Source organism: Eschrichtius robustus, chromosome X (genome assembly GCF_028021215.1).
Source record: "Eschrichtius robustus isolate mEscRob2 chromosome X, mEscRob2.pri, whole genome shotgun sequence".
NCBI lineage: Eukaryota > Metazoa > Chordata > Mammalia > Artiodactyla > Eschrichtiidae > Eschrichtius > Eschrichtius robustus.
The window spans coordinates 6,758,879-6,771,912 of record NC_090845.1 but is presented as its reverse complement, the minus strand read 5'-3'; the positions used below and the strand labels follow the sequence as shown (position 1 = coordinate 6,771,912).

The 13,034-nt window shown below is 42.6% G+C and overlaps 1 protein-coding gene across 1 annotated transcript in view; it reads left to right on the top strand.

Annotated features, from left to right (window-relative positions):
• The window catches only part of ANOS1 (anosmin 1), a 190,264-nt gene that overhangs the window by 110,106 nt on the left and 67,124 nt on the right, over nt 1-13,034 (top strand). Inside the window, exon 3 of the mRNA XM_068532437.1 lies at nt 2,045-2,107. Within this exon, the coding sequence (XP_068388538.1) occupies nt 2,045-2,107 (63 nt within the window). The remainder of the gene's footprint in view (nt 1-2,044; nt 2,108-13,034) is intronic.

Sequence of the window (13,034 nt, the reverse complement as noted above, 5' to 3'; positions counted from 1 at the left end):
AATGTCTTGCAACAAATTAGGATAGCTCTGTGGGTAAGGCATTGGATGTACCTTTAGGAAACAAAACTCACTCTTTAGGGAGCTCATGAAATATGTAAGGTAGACAAGTTTTAAACTATTTCATTGCTATTAGAAAAATGGTATTCTTTTAGAATTGTTATATTGGTGAAAAATTGTACATTTGTTTTAGAACATGCTTGGAAGAGGTGAACACTAATAGACTTGGGACACGCTTATGTAGGTCTTGGAAAAGCATCATTGACAAGCTCAAGTTTTTTTAATTAAAATAACTAAAAATGAATTGTTCATATGCAACATTAAAGGATATAAAATCTAGAATATTCTCACAAGAAGTAGACTGATTCTTAAATGATACTTACATGAACCAAGAAAGAGCCATTACAGACTCTGTTTTCATCAAATTCTACAGCAGTTCTTTTTTTCCCCCAGCTTTATTGAGATATAAGTGACATATATAACATTGTGTAAGTTTAAAGTGTACAGTGTGATGATTTGATACACATATATATTGGGAAATGTTTACCACAATAAGGCAGTTCTTTTTAAAGTTTAGTGTAAGCACCAAGATTTTCAGGAGAACTTGCTAAAAGAGATTCTTGGCTCCCAATCCCAGAGATCTGACTCTGTACATCTAGTGCATTTCCCATGAACTCCAAGGTGATGCTTATATTATTGGTCCTTTATCACACTTTGAGAGCAGTGCTGTGACAGACTGACAGTTGATACAGTCAGTAGTTTGTTTTCATATATGCATTTTTGATTGAAAAAAATAGCAATGGATTTTTGCAAAGTAAATTTCACATAGAGTCTTCCAGTTCATCTTTAAACTGTATTTTAAAACAGGGAGGTTACTAGAAAGTAAAGTGAAAATATAGTACAGGTGTATGTTCTGAATTCTACATTATATATGTCTGAAATTTCACTGAGAATTTTGATATCAACTGGAAAATTTATCAATAATGAAAGTCAGATAGGTAGAATAATCATGTGAGCTTATGGGAGCCAGGGTATGCCAATATTTAGATAACTGTCATTTAACTATACGAGATGATTAATTTGTACTAATTAAAATTTGCATTAAAATATAATTTTGAGAATCAAATATCCATTCATATGAATGTAAGATTTTAATTTCAATCACGAGGCTTGGCTGTTATCTCTTATTACAATATATTATATAGATAGTATATATAGTACTATATTTTAAGTGTTATAATTATATATTATATATAGTAGTATATATATAAAACCTACATTTACATGTATATATACTTTGTTCATTCAATAATATATTTATTATTACAATTGTTACTGAACAGTGGATCCTGGCTCTTATCTTTGATTTATTAAATCATATGTGTAAATTATATATATGTATTCAGACTTTATTCTGAAGCTCTTATGGCAGAGTCTCATATTCAGGTTTATTCAATCCATTTTAATAGAGTAATTAAACTGGATGCATGTGAATGCTGCTGGATTCACTGAGATAAACACATAAGTTAACAGTAATGAGTGTGATATATATAAACATATATATATACACACATATACATATATTTAATGCAATAAATACTTCAGTCACTTACAGAAGAATATTCAAAAAATAGCCCTATGTTGTCCATTTAAAAGCAAGTTATTGTTAAAGGTGATGAGAAAAGAATCCATCTGTAACCACAACCTTTAGAAAATATTTTTTACTGAATAAAAGTAAATATCCACACTGCTGTGCCTGACAGGGGATATAACTGCTTCTCCTCCGTGTCGCCTCCAGACCGTGCGGCTCTCCTTTCTCGATTGTGTGGAAATGTATGTCTTTCTGTCCCTGCTCGGTCGTGACGCTCTTCCTCAGATTCCTGTGATACACACAGTTCAGATGAGCTGCTGATTCACTGGATTTCCCAAAGTCACTAGGGAAAGTAGGCCCTGAAAAGCCAGGAGTGCACACAGGTGGGCTCTTTCCTTTTGGGCCTTGTTTCTTTCCCGTGTTCACTGATTGGTTTTCACTGTTCATCTCTCCCAGTGCCTGGAGCCCTGCAAGGTGTCCTGGGACCTGCGGAAGCAGCAGTGCCAGAGCTTCTGTGAGGTAAGAGGCCCCGTACACAGCCACGGACACTCGGGACACAGTTGCAGGCTGACCACGTGCCAGTGGGTCCTTGGCATGGGAGGGCATCCTGTTCTTCTGTGGCTGGGGAAGTTCACTCTCCTTCAGGTGTGTGTGTGTGTGTGTGTGTGTGCGCATGTGTGTGTAAATTCACATTAAAAAAATTCTCGAGACTTCTTAAAACCTAGCCACCCACTGCTTCCGTTATTCATCAGACAGTAAAAGTTTTTTTTTTATCACCATTGAAGAAAGGTACAAGCTGTTGCCATCCTCCCACCTCACATTATGGCTCTTCTGTGGGTGATTCTCGGCATGCTGATTCTCATGCCTTTTGGAGGAAGCCACCATTTTATTAGTGGTGGGGTTTCTCCGAGATTTTCACCTGACTCTTCACCCCCTGGGCTGCCCATACTCTGGGCTGAGGCTTGCCCACATTTTCCCGTATGGAGGGCACCTTACTTTCCCCGCGCTCTCAGGTAGAAGATAGGGCGTTGCTGTCCCAGACAACCACGGTCTAGAGTCATCAGCTGTGCTGAAGCGGGGGAGGGCTGCTTTGCTGCCGGGTCTCTTCCAGGGCAAACCAGGGACCCAGGGACCTGCTGTGAAGGTTGACGGCTGATGGCACAGGGGCCACTCAGAGGAAGAGCAGGCGGAAAGCCCACAGGGGCCGTGAGCACAAGAGTTGGAAAAGTAGTCCACTGTGGGAACCAAAGAAACACCGTGCAGGGTGGTGGCAAGGGGACGCCGGAAGACATGCCCGTGCGGCATCAGAGGGAAACGGCGCCGCAGGGCTTCTCTGAGTGGAACTGGGGGCCGATAGGGCACTTCCGAGCTTCTCCAAACAGACACGGTGGTCTGGCCCTGCCCCCGTGCGGGAGCTGCCAAGGTGGTCCTGTTGCCTGCGTTTCACCTTGGAGGGCACACAGATTCCGTTCTGCAAACATGCCTGTGGACCTGGGGTCATAAACATGCCTGTGGACCTGGGGTCATTTTTGTTTGTTTGTTTGTTTGTTTTTAATTAATTTATTTATTTTTGTTTGTTTTGTTTGTTTGTTTTTAATTAATTTATTTATTTTTGGCCGCATTGGGTCTTCACTGCTGTGCGAGGGCTTTCTCTAGTTGCAGCGAGTGGGGGATGCTCTTCGTTGCGGTGCGTGGGCTTCTCATTGCGGTGGCTTCTCTTGTTGCAGAGCACAAGCTCTAGGCACGTGGGCTTCAGTGGTTGTGGCTTGTGGGCTTCAGTAGTTGTGGCTCATGGGCTCAGTAGTTGTGGCACACGGGCTTAGTTGCTCTGCAGCATGTGGGATCCTCCCGGACCAGGGCTCGAACCTGTGTCCCCTGCATCGGCAGGCGGATTCTTAACCACTGAGCCACCAAGGAAGCCCCAGCTCCATCAGTTTTAAGGTGCGTGAAATACATCCTCAGTCCTGATACCGTCTGACCTTCCCGATAAGCATGGAGATAAGCAGGGCACACTGTAAGTCCACAGAGCTGTGTGTGGAAATGTGGAGGCCTGGGAAGCTGGAAATTATCAAGTCATAGGGCTCACCCACTGCAGGTGGCAAGACTGGCTCCCAACTCCATCTCTGACCCCTCTCCCCATGTCCATGTGCTGCTGTGGCTGGATTCCCCTTGGACAGTTACAGGGGCTCACTGTGTTATAGGGTTGTTTTAGAAAAGTGTTTACTGTTGTTTTGGAAAACTAGAATGGAAGTGTTTCTCAACTGCTAACGTGATCAATATGTGATCTTCCTAATCTCAGTTTTATTTTGCTCCAAAAGTTTCTACTCAGCATTTTGTGACTGGCTGGAATATGGGTGATTTGCAAACTCTTACATAATGACATCTGTTGCCAGAAGTACCTGGGGGCTGAGGATTTTACCATCAGTGAAGTCTTTGGAAGCATTTTGTAGTAGTGACTTTAAAATGCTTCAAATAATACATAGGACTGGCAGATATTTGAAGTTACATAGCCAATTGCTCTGCTACGGACACACACAGCTAAGCGAATGATTTAGTGTCAAATCAAATAGAAGAACTCTCGTATGTCTTTTTGTATCTTTTTCTGGATGTTGGAGATGATGCAGAGGAGTATAAATCATGGCTTCTGCCCTCCCTCAAGGGCGCTGACATATTATACTTCAGGTTTTCCAGAATATCTCCAGGCTTCTTTAGGGATCCAATCCAAGCTTTTCCAGGAAACATGCTTACCTGGCATTCACATTAATGTTTCTTTATATTACTTACCTCTTCCTGCATAAAAAATTACCCCCAAACTTAGTGGCTGAACACACACACAGTTTCTTTGGGTCAGGAGTTTGGGCACAGCTTAACTGCATTCTCTGCCCAGGGTCTGTCAAGTCTGTAATCAAGGTGTTGGCTGGGCTGCATTCTCATCCGGGGGCTCGACTGTAGGAGAATCTGCTTCTAAGCTCATTGCAATTGTCGGCAGAATTCATTTCCTTGCAGTTGTAGGACTGCGGTCCTGTTTCCTTGATGACTCTTGGCTGGAGTGCACTCTTAGCTCCTAGAAGTTGCCTGTGGTCCCTCCCCATGTGGCCCCCTTCATTGGCAGGTCACAAAACAGCTATGTACTTCTTTAAGGCCAGAATCCTGATTTCCAGTCTGCTGAGATGGAATTTTATATAACACAACATAATCTCAGGCGTGACAGTGCTTCACCTTGGCCATATTCTATTGGTTAGAAGCAGACACACACACACACACACACACACACACACACACACACACACACACACACACACACACACACACACACACACACACACACACACACACACACGGAGGTGATTACACCAGCGCAGGTCATGACTCGGTTGGGCTCATTCTAGGCTGTGGAGGGATTCAGGTCCCTTGAGACATAGAACAGAGAAGATTGATCAGAAATGGAAACAAACAAGCAATAAACAAAACTGATGAATCTATGCAAAGACAAGGGAAGTAAGGCCATCCCTGTGTCTCCTACATTCTATAAAGTGCACTCCTACTTTATTTTGTATTCTATTCTGTACACAAACTGTACATATATAGGAACAAAAATATACTGCTGTAGAATCTAGAGGAACAAGATGTGCCCTGCTGCTCGCTTGGTAAACACATTATCCGTTAATATCACTGACTCTGTATTGATAGTTTTACATCTGATCCCTGAGAAGGGAGATATAATTGAAACCTTTCTCCCTGAAATTCCGGATGTGATAGTGGGCTTCTGTAATTGCCGTTCTCTCTGAAATAACTGTGAGGATTTCTGAACCACATCGGTTTATTAAAATGGGACTCGTGTGTACAAATTGTGATCTGCTGTGGCAGAAAGGTTAATTGAAACTTGAAAGGTGGGGAAAACAGAGGCCAGTTAATGTGAGGAACTTTGTGGAGAGACCTCAGCCCACTGGTCCAATAACTCAAAGCCTTAATGTTCAATTTTAGTTGCTTTGATTGTTCTTATCTCTCTCTCTCTGCGTTTTTTTTGCTTCTGTTTCATTTTGCAGTAAATGTCTGACTATTATGCTTAAACAGACTGAATCCTGAAAGGACTCGTCCCTGTTTCAGTATTTTTAAGGCTAGTCATTCATTGAGACAGACCCGTCCATCCCCCTGGTTATCACATTATGTATTAAGAATGCATACAAGTTCCATATTGTTAGGAACCTAAGCTTTCCCTTTGTAAGAGTTCGGACCCACAAGGACTCCATGTTTTATTCTTCTCCAACAGAAACAACTAGACTATTAGATATATTTGGCCCAGTGTGTATATTTGCAAGATGGTCTGAGCTTTATCTTCTAAGGCATGAGCTTGCAAACCACACCCCACAGAGCAAAACTGGTCTGCCTCTTGTTTTTGTAAGTAAAGTTTTATTGGAAATTGGCCAAACCAGTTTTTTTTTTTTTTATATATCATGTATGGCTGCTTTTGTGTTACAACAGCAGAGTTGGGTAGTTGTGATATATCATATGGTCCACAAAGTGGAAACTTTACAGCAAGTCTGGCCCTTTACAGGAAAGCGTGTTCCAACTCCTGCTCTAAGAAGGAGAACCACAGTCATAATGATATCACACAACCTACCTAACCATTCAGACTGTCATGATTTCTTAGTCTGTATTACCAGCACCAATTTCTAAACATAAAGTGTTTTCTTGGTAATTTTAGTCATAAAGTTGTGCTATGTGGAAAAGATTTTCGGGGGCATGTTAATAATAACATACGTAGAATTCATTCATGGCCTCCTCATGTATTGATCTCTTTAACTTCTCATATGATTATCTATACAGTTCTACTTTTGCTACTTTTTCAGGCTGATGGCAGAGTTAACAATGTTATTTTTTTTAATGACATAGTTAAGTATATTAGAACAGGAATCTTTCAAGACTCCTTCTCTGAATCATAACGGATGATTTCTCATGTGTCCTTTTATGAAACGTGTTATTTTCCACGATAGAGACATAGATAGATTGTGCTTCATTGCTTTAGTTTATTAACTAACCATTAGCCCCTTCCTCTTACTTTTATAAAATCTTAAGAAACATGATAAATTATTATAATTTTTTGTACTAGTCATAAAATGCATGTTTTCCCATGTTTAAATGTACTTTTCTTACAACTGATGGAATCTTGAATTATAAATGAACATGTCCTTTTTCCTTGTTAACGGTATATAAAATAGTCATGCGTGTTATAGCTGTTGTTGTCTTAGTTTCTTTCTTTTTTTAAAAGATAAATTTATTTATTTATTTATTTTTGGCTGTGTTGGGTCTTCGTTGCTGTGCACGGGCTTTCTCTAGTTGTGGCAAGCGGGGGCTACTCTTCGTTGCAGTGCGCGGACTTCTCATTGCGGTGGCTTCTCTTGTTGTGGAACATAGGCTCTAGGCACGCGGGCTTCAGTAATTGTGGCTCACAGGCTCTAGAGCGCAGGCTCAGTAGTTGTGGCACACAGGCTTGGTTGCTCCGCGGCATGTGGAATCTTCCTGGACCAGGGCTCGAACCTGTGTCCCCTGCATTGGCAGGCGGAGTCTTAACCACTGTGCCATCAGGGAAGGCCCCTGTTGTCTTAGTTTTGATGACACGTGATACATCGTCATTTATGAATGGCATTCTTGCTGATGAAACACCTCCCATCTTTAATTCTGATGTTTTTGACTTCATAATATCCCCACCCTAGTAGGATGTCAGCTGAGATGTCAACCTTGGCCGTATGAAATGTGCACTAGGGGTCATGGAAAGCTGAGACCTCACCTGTGTCAGGGGTCAGTCAGTGAGGGAAGCATCCATTGTTGATATTGAACTTGTCATTCAATCAGCCTGGATTCTCATCGATCCGGTACTGGTCAGGATGAAATTAGGAATAAAAAAGAGGTTTTCACTCTGCCACAGATAGCATTATTGATTCATTTCTTTGTGCTTTTTTTTTTTTTTTAAAGAACTTGATTTGATGAAACCAAGTTTCTTTGTCAATTGCATTGTAATTAGATCTTTAACCATACCTTTTTTTTTAATTAATTAATTTATTTATTTATTTATTTATGGCTGTGTTGGGTCTTCATTTCTGTGCGAGGGCTTTCTCTAGTTGTGGCGAGCGGGGGCCACTGTTCATCGCGGTGCGCGGGCCTCTCACTGTCGCGGCCTCTCTTGTTGCGGAGCACAGGCTCCAGACGCGCAGGCTCAGTAGTTGTGGCTCACGGGCCCAGTTGCTCCGCGGCATGTGGGATCTTCCCAGACCAGGGCTCGAACCCGTGTCCCCTGCATTGGCAGGCAGATTCTCAACCACTGCGCCACCAGGGAAGCCCTCTTTGTGCTTTTTGATTTTCAAGATATTTTCCCATGTTATTCCATTTGATTTCATAGCAATTCTTAGAAGTGAGGTCTGAATTTTACTAGGCGAACTTTATGGACAGTGAAACCAGCACACAAGGAGAAAATGGTTGTATTGGCCCGAGATGACATGTTCAGAGGCAGAGGAATAAGATCTAAAATCGAGGGGTCGTGCCTTCTAGTTACATTTCTTTCGCACTGTCCTCCATCGCAGACACCTCTGTCTACCCCTGCCCCATGAATGAGCCTATCTCTTATGTAAAATTCTTGGTCCAGCCATTTGTGTGTGAACAGGCTTACTCTCAAATGAGAAGGAAGTTTCGATTATGCAGAATCATAGTTAATTAAAGGTACGTCAAGGAGTTGAAGGGAGAACAGGGCTCCTTACCACTTCAGGGTCTCTTTGGCCGTGGGATGTTCCAACGTGACTGGAAAGACACCTCGAAAGTAAGGTGTTCAGATGGATCACACTCCTCGTCTTGCTGTCAAAACCTGTCCTCCGTCCCCTGCTCCACAACCCAGTGTTATGTCTTCAAATCCAGGGTATTAAGTAAATGCATCGTTCAGGAGCTCAGGCAGAGCCATCACCTGTCTGGGAGTGTCTCTACAAGAGCTAAAGGTACTGCAAGAAGCTGATGAGAGCTAAACAGGAAAAGGATGTAATCTGCCCCAGATGTTTGCCTGCCGGGGGAAGGACCAGCACGTAGAGTTTAACACAAGTGAGCAGTCTTTTGCTTTAGTGTGCCAGAACAACAGCTGACCTGATTAGAATATCCTTGTGAAGGGACGAGTGGAGATGGACCTTGGTGCTGCTTTTTGAACGTAGTCATGTCTTTTCTTTCTTGGGGGTTGGGGATGTACCAGAGCGTAATAAAATAAAGCTGGCTTTGGGTGCCATACCATGGGAGTCATGATGCAATCACCTCTAGTCTTTTGAAAAGTCAATTAGTGAATCGTTCTGAGTCCATTAAATTAAGGTCTAATATACAAGGTGGACTCAATTTTTATTAAAAAGATTTGCTACGTTGGAATATTTTCCCTAAGAAAGTTATATTATAGTATGGCTCCTGAGTCCTCCCTTTAGGGGAGTTGTTCATATTTGGGGGGGGCACCAGGATGGCTCTTGAGGTGTATGACTGGTGGGTAAGAAGCACAGGTTCTTCTTACTTGTACAGTATGAGTGCTTGAGCAGAAGAGAGATGTTGGTGGGTTAGTCCAGGGTGGCAGTGGTGGAGGTGGGCAGCACATATTCTGAAGGTAGAGCTGACACAATCTGATGACATTTTGCATGGGACAAATCGGGGAAATGAAGCAATGATAATGGTGGGGTCTTTGTCATGAACAGCGGGAGGAGGGAGCTGGAATGACCTTGAGCAGATACCGACATGTGGGGTATGTGAGAGGCACAGGTTTTGGGGGGGTGGGGGGGAGAAAGGATGGCCAGAGGCTTGGTGTTGAGCATGCTATGTCTGAGATGTAAATTAGACCTCCACTTGAGATGTGTCATGGGCACATAGATACATGAGTCTGGAGTTGAGAGATCAGGCTGGACATACAAATGTCATGGTTGATAGATGGTATTTAAAGTCATGAAGCTGGATGAAGTGGTAGAAGGACAAGAGCTTCATGGGTTATGCCCTGAATCACACCAGTATAAGAAGGATGGGAGCCAAGGAAGAGCCAGCAGGTGGACTAAGGGGGGCTGTTAAAATGGGAGAAGGTCCATGCGAGGGTGGAGTTCTAAAGGACACATGGCAACAGCTTTTCAAGAAGGAAGAGGTGATCAGCTGCATCTGCAAGACTGTGGAGGTCTGAAGATTGGTCGCTGGATACCGTGATGCACAGGTCACGGTCGACCTTAACAAGAGCAGAGTTAGCGGGTGGCTGCAGAGAAAGCCTGATTGATGTGTTCCGGAGGAGTGGTAGGGAGAGACGGAGAGAGGAGGGGGTATAAGAACATTTCAGAGAGCACGGATTGCTGTGGAAGGTTGTGGGTGAAGGGGTGAGCAGGGTAACCCCACATTGCATTACGTTTGGGGTGAAGAAATCATCCCATAGTCTAAGCGGATGGGAACTATCCTGAAGAGAGAGGGTGTTTGATGCTGGAGGAGAGGGGAGAACTGCAGAAGCATGTGACCTGAAGCGGCAGTGGCGTCCACTGCACCACGTGAGGAAGGTTTGACGTGGGAGCAAAGGACCGTGCCTCCTTGTCACAGGACGAGGTAGTGAATGAGAGCACACGGGCCACCTTCCAGTGTATAGGCGGGTGTGAAAGGGGATTCGTGGAAGTGTCCTTCTCAACGCTTCACTTTTCTCTGTGAAGTGGGGTGATTAGCTGAGAGTGATGGAGCCTGGGGTGACCAGCACATAGCACATTTCCCAAAAGCATTAGCTTTTATCACTGTAATGAATAAACTTTTACTTTTTACAAATGATAAACATTTACCTTTTATATTTTTATAGTAAAGAAAAGTGTTCATGATATAGTCTGGATTGTGATCCTTGGTTAAGGGGCAGGTTTGGTCCAAGTTTTCTTTTCCACTTAGTGAGGGTGGGAGTAATGGAATGGAAACGTTTCAAGGAATGTTGAAGATTTTTATAATCGTTATGAGATCTCCTTTACCATCATCTTATAAAGGAAGCTGTCCTTATTAGATCAAGTTTCACAGTCCTGGAAAGTGAGGATATCAAGAATATTGAATGACGTTTTATGGTCGTTCAGTAAATTATTCACTGGGTGGAACGTGTTCTCCATGGAATGCAGCCTTTTATTTCTTTTCATTTTTTTAAACAGTGAGGCTCAATTTTCATTGAATTTTTATGTGTTGCTGGGGAGTATACCATGAGACTCTATTGAGGAGAACTGATGAGTTTTGAAAATTTATAAGAGGCTGAGACTGGAGGCTATTTGGAATGATTTAAAGACCTATCCTGTCTGAAAAGAGGGACTAGCCAGGTAGCTACACAAGGAGTTAGGGGAATATCATAGAAATTACAAAAGCATCTAATTTAAGTAAAAAATCAAAGATGCATGTAAAGCACTTAAACAGTGTCTAAACATAACAGACATTGGATAAATAGTAGCTCTTTTTATTATGAAGGCAGAGGGCCAGGTCTCCACTTTGGAATTCTATGACGGGTCAGTAGAAGACTGCCTTAAAAGGTCCCACTTGAATAGTAAATGTACAGGAGGAAATGTACACCAGATGGCACACAACTCTGTCCACAAGTTTAAGTTCCTTCCTAAGACCACCTGGGTGGGAAAGAGGAGAGACAAGTGGCTGGGTCAGGGGCTTTGATTTTGGGGAAATGGGTTTTGTGTTTTTACCTTGAGAAGACTTGTATACAGTTATAAGCCAAGGGCAACTGACTCTCATCGCAAGTGTGAAGTGGGAGATTCGTTGGGAGAAAAGCCCAGATTTCTGGCGTCAGAAACTAGGCTTGAATCAAGTTTCAGTGCAGAGATGGAGAGACTCAGCTTCTGCAGATGCCAGCTGCAGCTTCCCGGGTCCAGAGCAGCGCTTTCCAGACTTGGTCCTTCACACACATCACCTGGAGTCTTGCTAAAGTGCAGATTCTGTCTCAGCAGGTACGGGCTCTCGGCACGAGAGTCTCCGTTTCCCCAGCAGTGCTGATGCTGCTGGGTGAAGGGCTGGCAAGTGTGTGGACGCCCCTTCTTTGATGGTGGGGTTCCCTAGAAGCTCTCACTTTGAGGCGCCTGCTGATGAAGTCTTGTGATTTCTTCTGTGGTATTCTGTAGAGAGAAAATGTGCAATGGCTGATAATGATTGAAAATAAACAGATACAAATGGTTTTTAGAAGTGGAAGGGCTTCCCTGGTGGTGCAGTGCTTAGGAAGATCCCACATGCCGTGGAGCAACTAAGCCCGTGAGCCACAACTACTGAGTCCATGTGCCACAACTACTGAGTCCATGTGCCACAACTGCTGAGCCCACGTGCCACAACTACTGAGTCCACGTGCCTAGAGCCCGTGCTCTGCAACAAGAGAAGCCACTGCAATGAGAAGCCCGCGCACCGCAACGGAGAGTAGCCCCTGCTCACTGCAACTAGAGAAAGCCCGCGCACAGCAACAAAGACCCAACGCAGCCATAAATAAATAAATAAATAAATAAATCCCTCACACTTTTATCATTCAAAACGCAGAATTATAATTGTTGGTTTGTCTCTGTCTCCAAACGAAAGGTATTTCACTGGGTACAGAATTTCCAGTTAGCAATTTTTAAAAAATTAGTTGTTTAAAAATCTTTTCATTTTCTTTTGTCTTGTATATTTTCTGAAAAATCTCCAACATTCTTTTTTTTTCAACTGTTTATAAAGAATCTTTTTATTTCTCTGTCTGCTTTTAAGTGTTTCTTTCTATGTCTAGTTTTAATATGATTATGGTATACCTTGGTGGGGTGGCCTTTGTGTGTCTTCTGTTTGGGGTCACTAAGTTTCTTCTAATTGTGGGCTTATAATTTTAATCACATTTTAAACATATGGGCCAATTTTTTTTCTGCCCCATCATCTGTGTCCTGTCTTCTGGGGCCCTAATTATACATGACAGACTTTATATGGTCTCCTGGGTCAGTCAGTCTCTGATCATGTTTTTTACTCATTTTTCCCCCGACTGTCTGCTTCATTTTGATAGTTTTTATCATTGTGTCTTCAAGTTCCCATCAAGTGATCTTTTCTTCTACAGTGTCTGACACGTTTTAAATCCTCTCTGGCGTGTTTTTGTTTCTTCATTTTTACGTCTGGAAGTTCCATGCAGGTCTTTCCTGCATCTTCTCTTCCTCTCCTCTCTGTGTCCATGTTTTCTTCTACATTCCTGGGCATATAGGGCATATTTATAATGTCCTTTTATCGATAAATGTCCTTTTCCGCTAATTACATCACCTGTGTCGTTTCTGGCTCTGTTTCTGTAGATTCTCTATTTCCCTTTTGGTTGTGTGTCATAGTTTCCTGCTTCTTTGCATGCCTGATGATTTTTTTTTTTTTTAAAAGAAAGTACTTTTTTTAAAATAATTAATTTTTGGCTGCATTGGGTCTTCATTGCTGTGCACCGGCTTTCTCTAGTTGT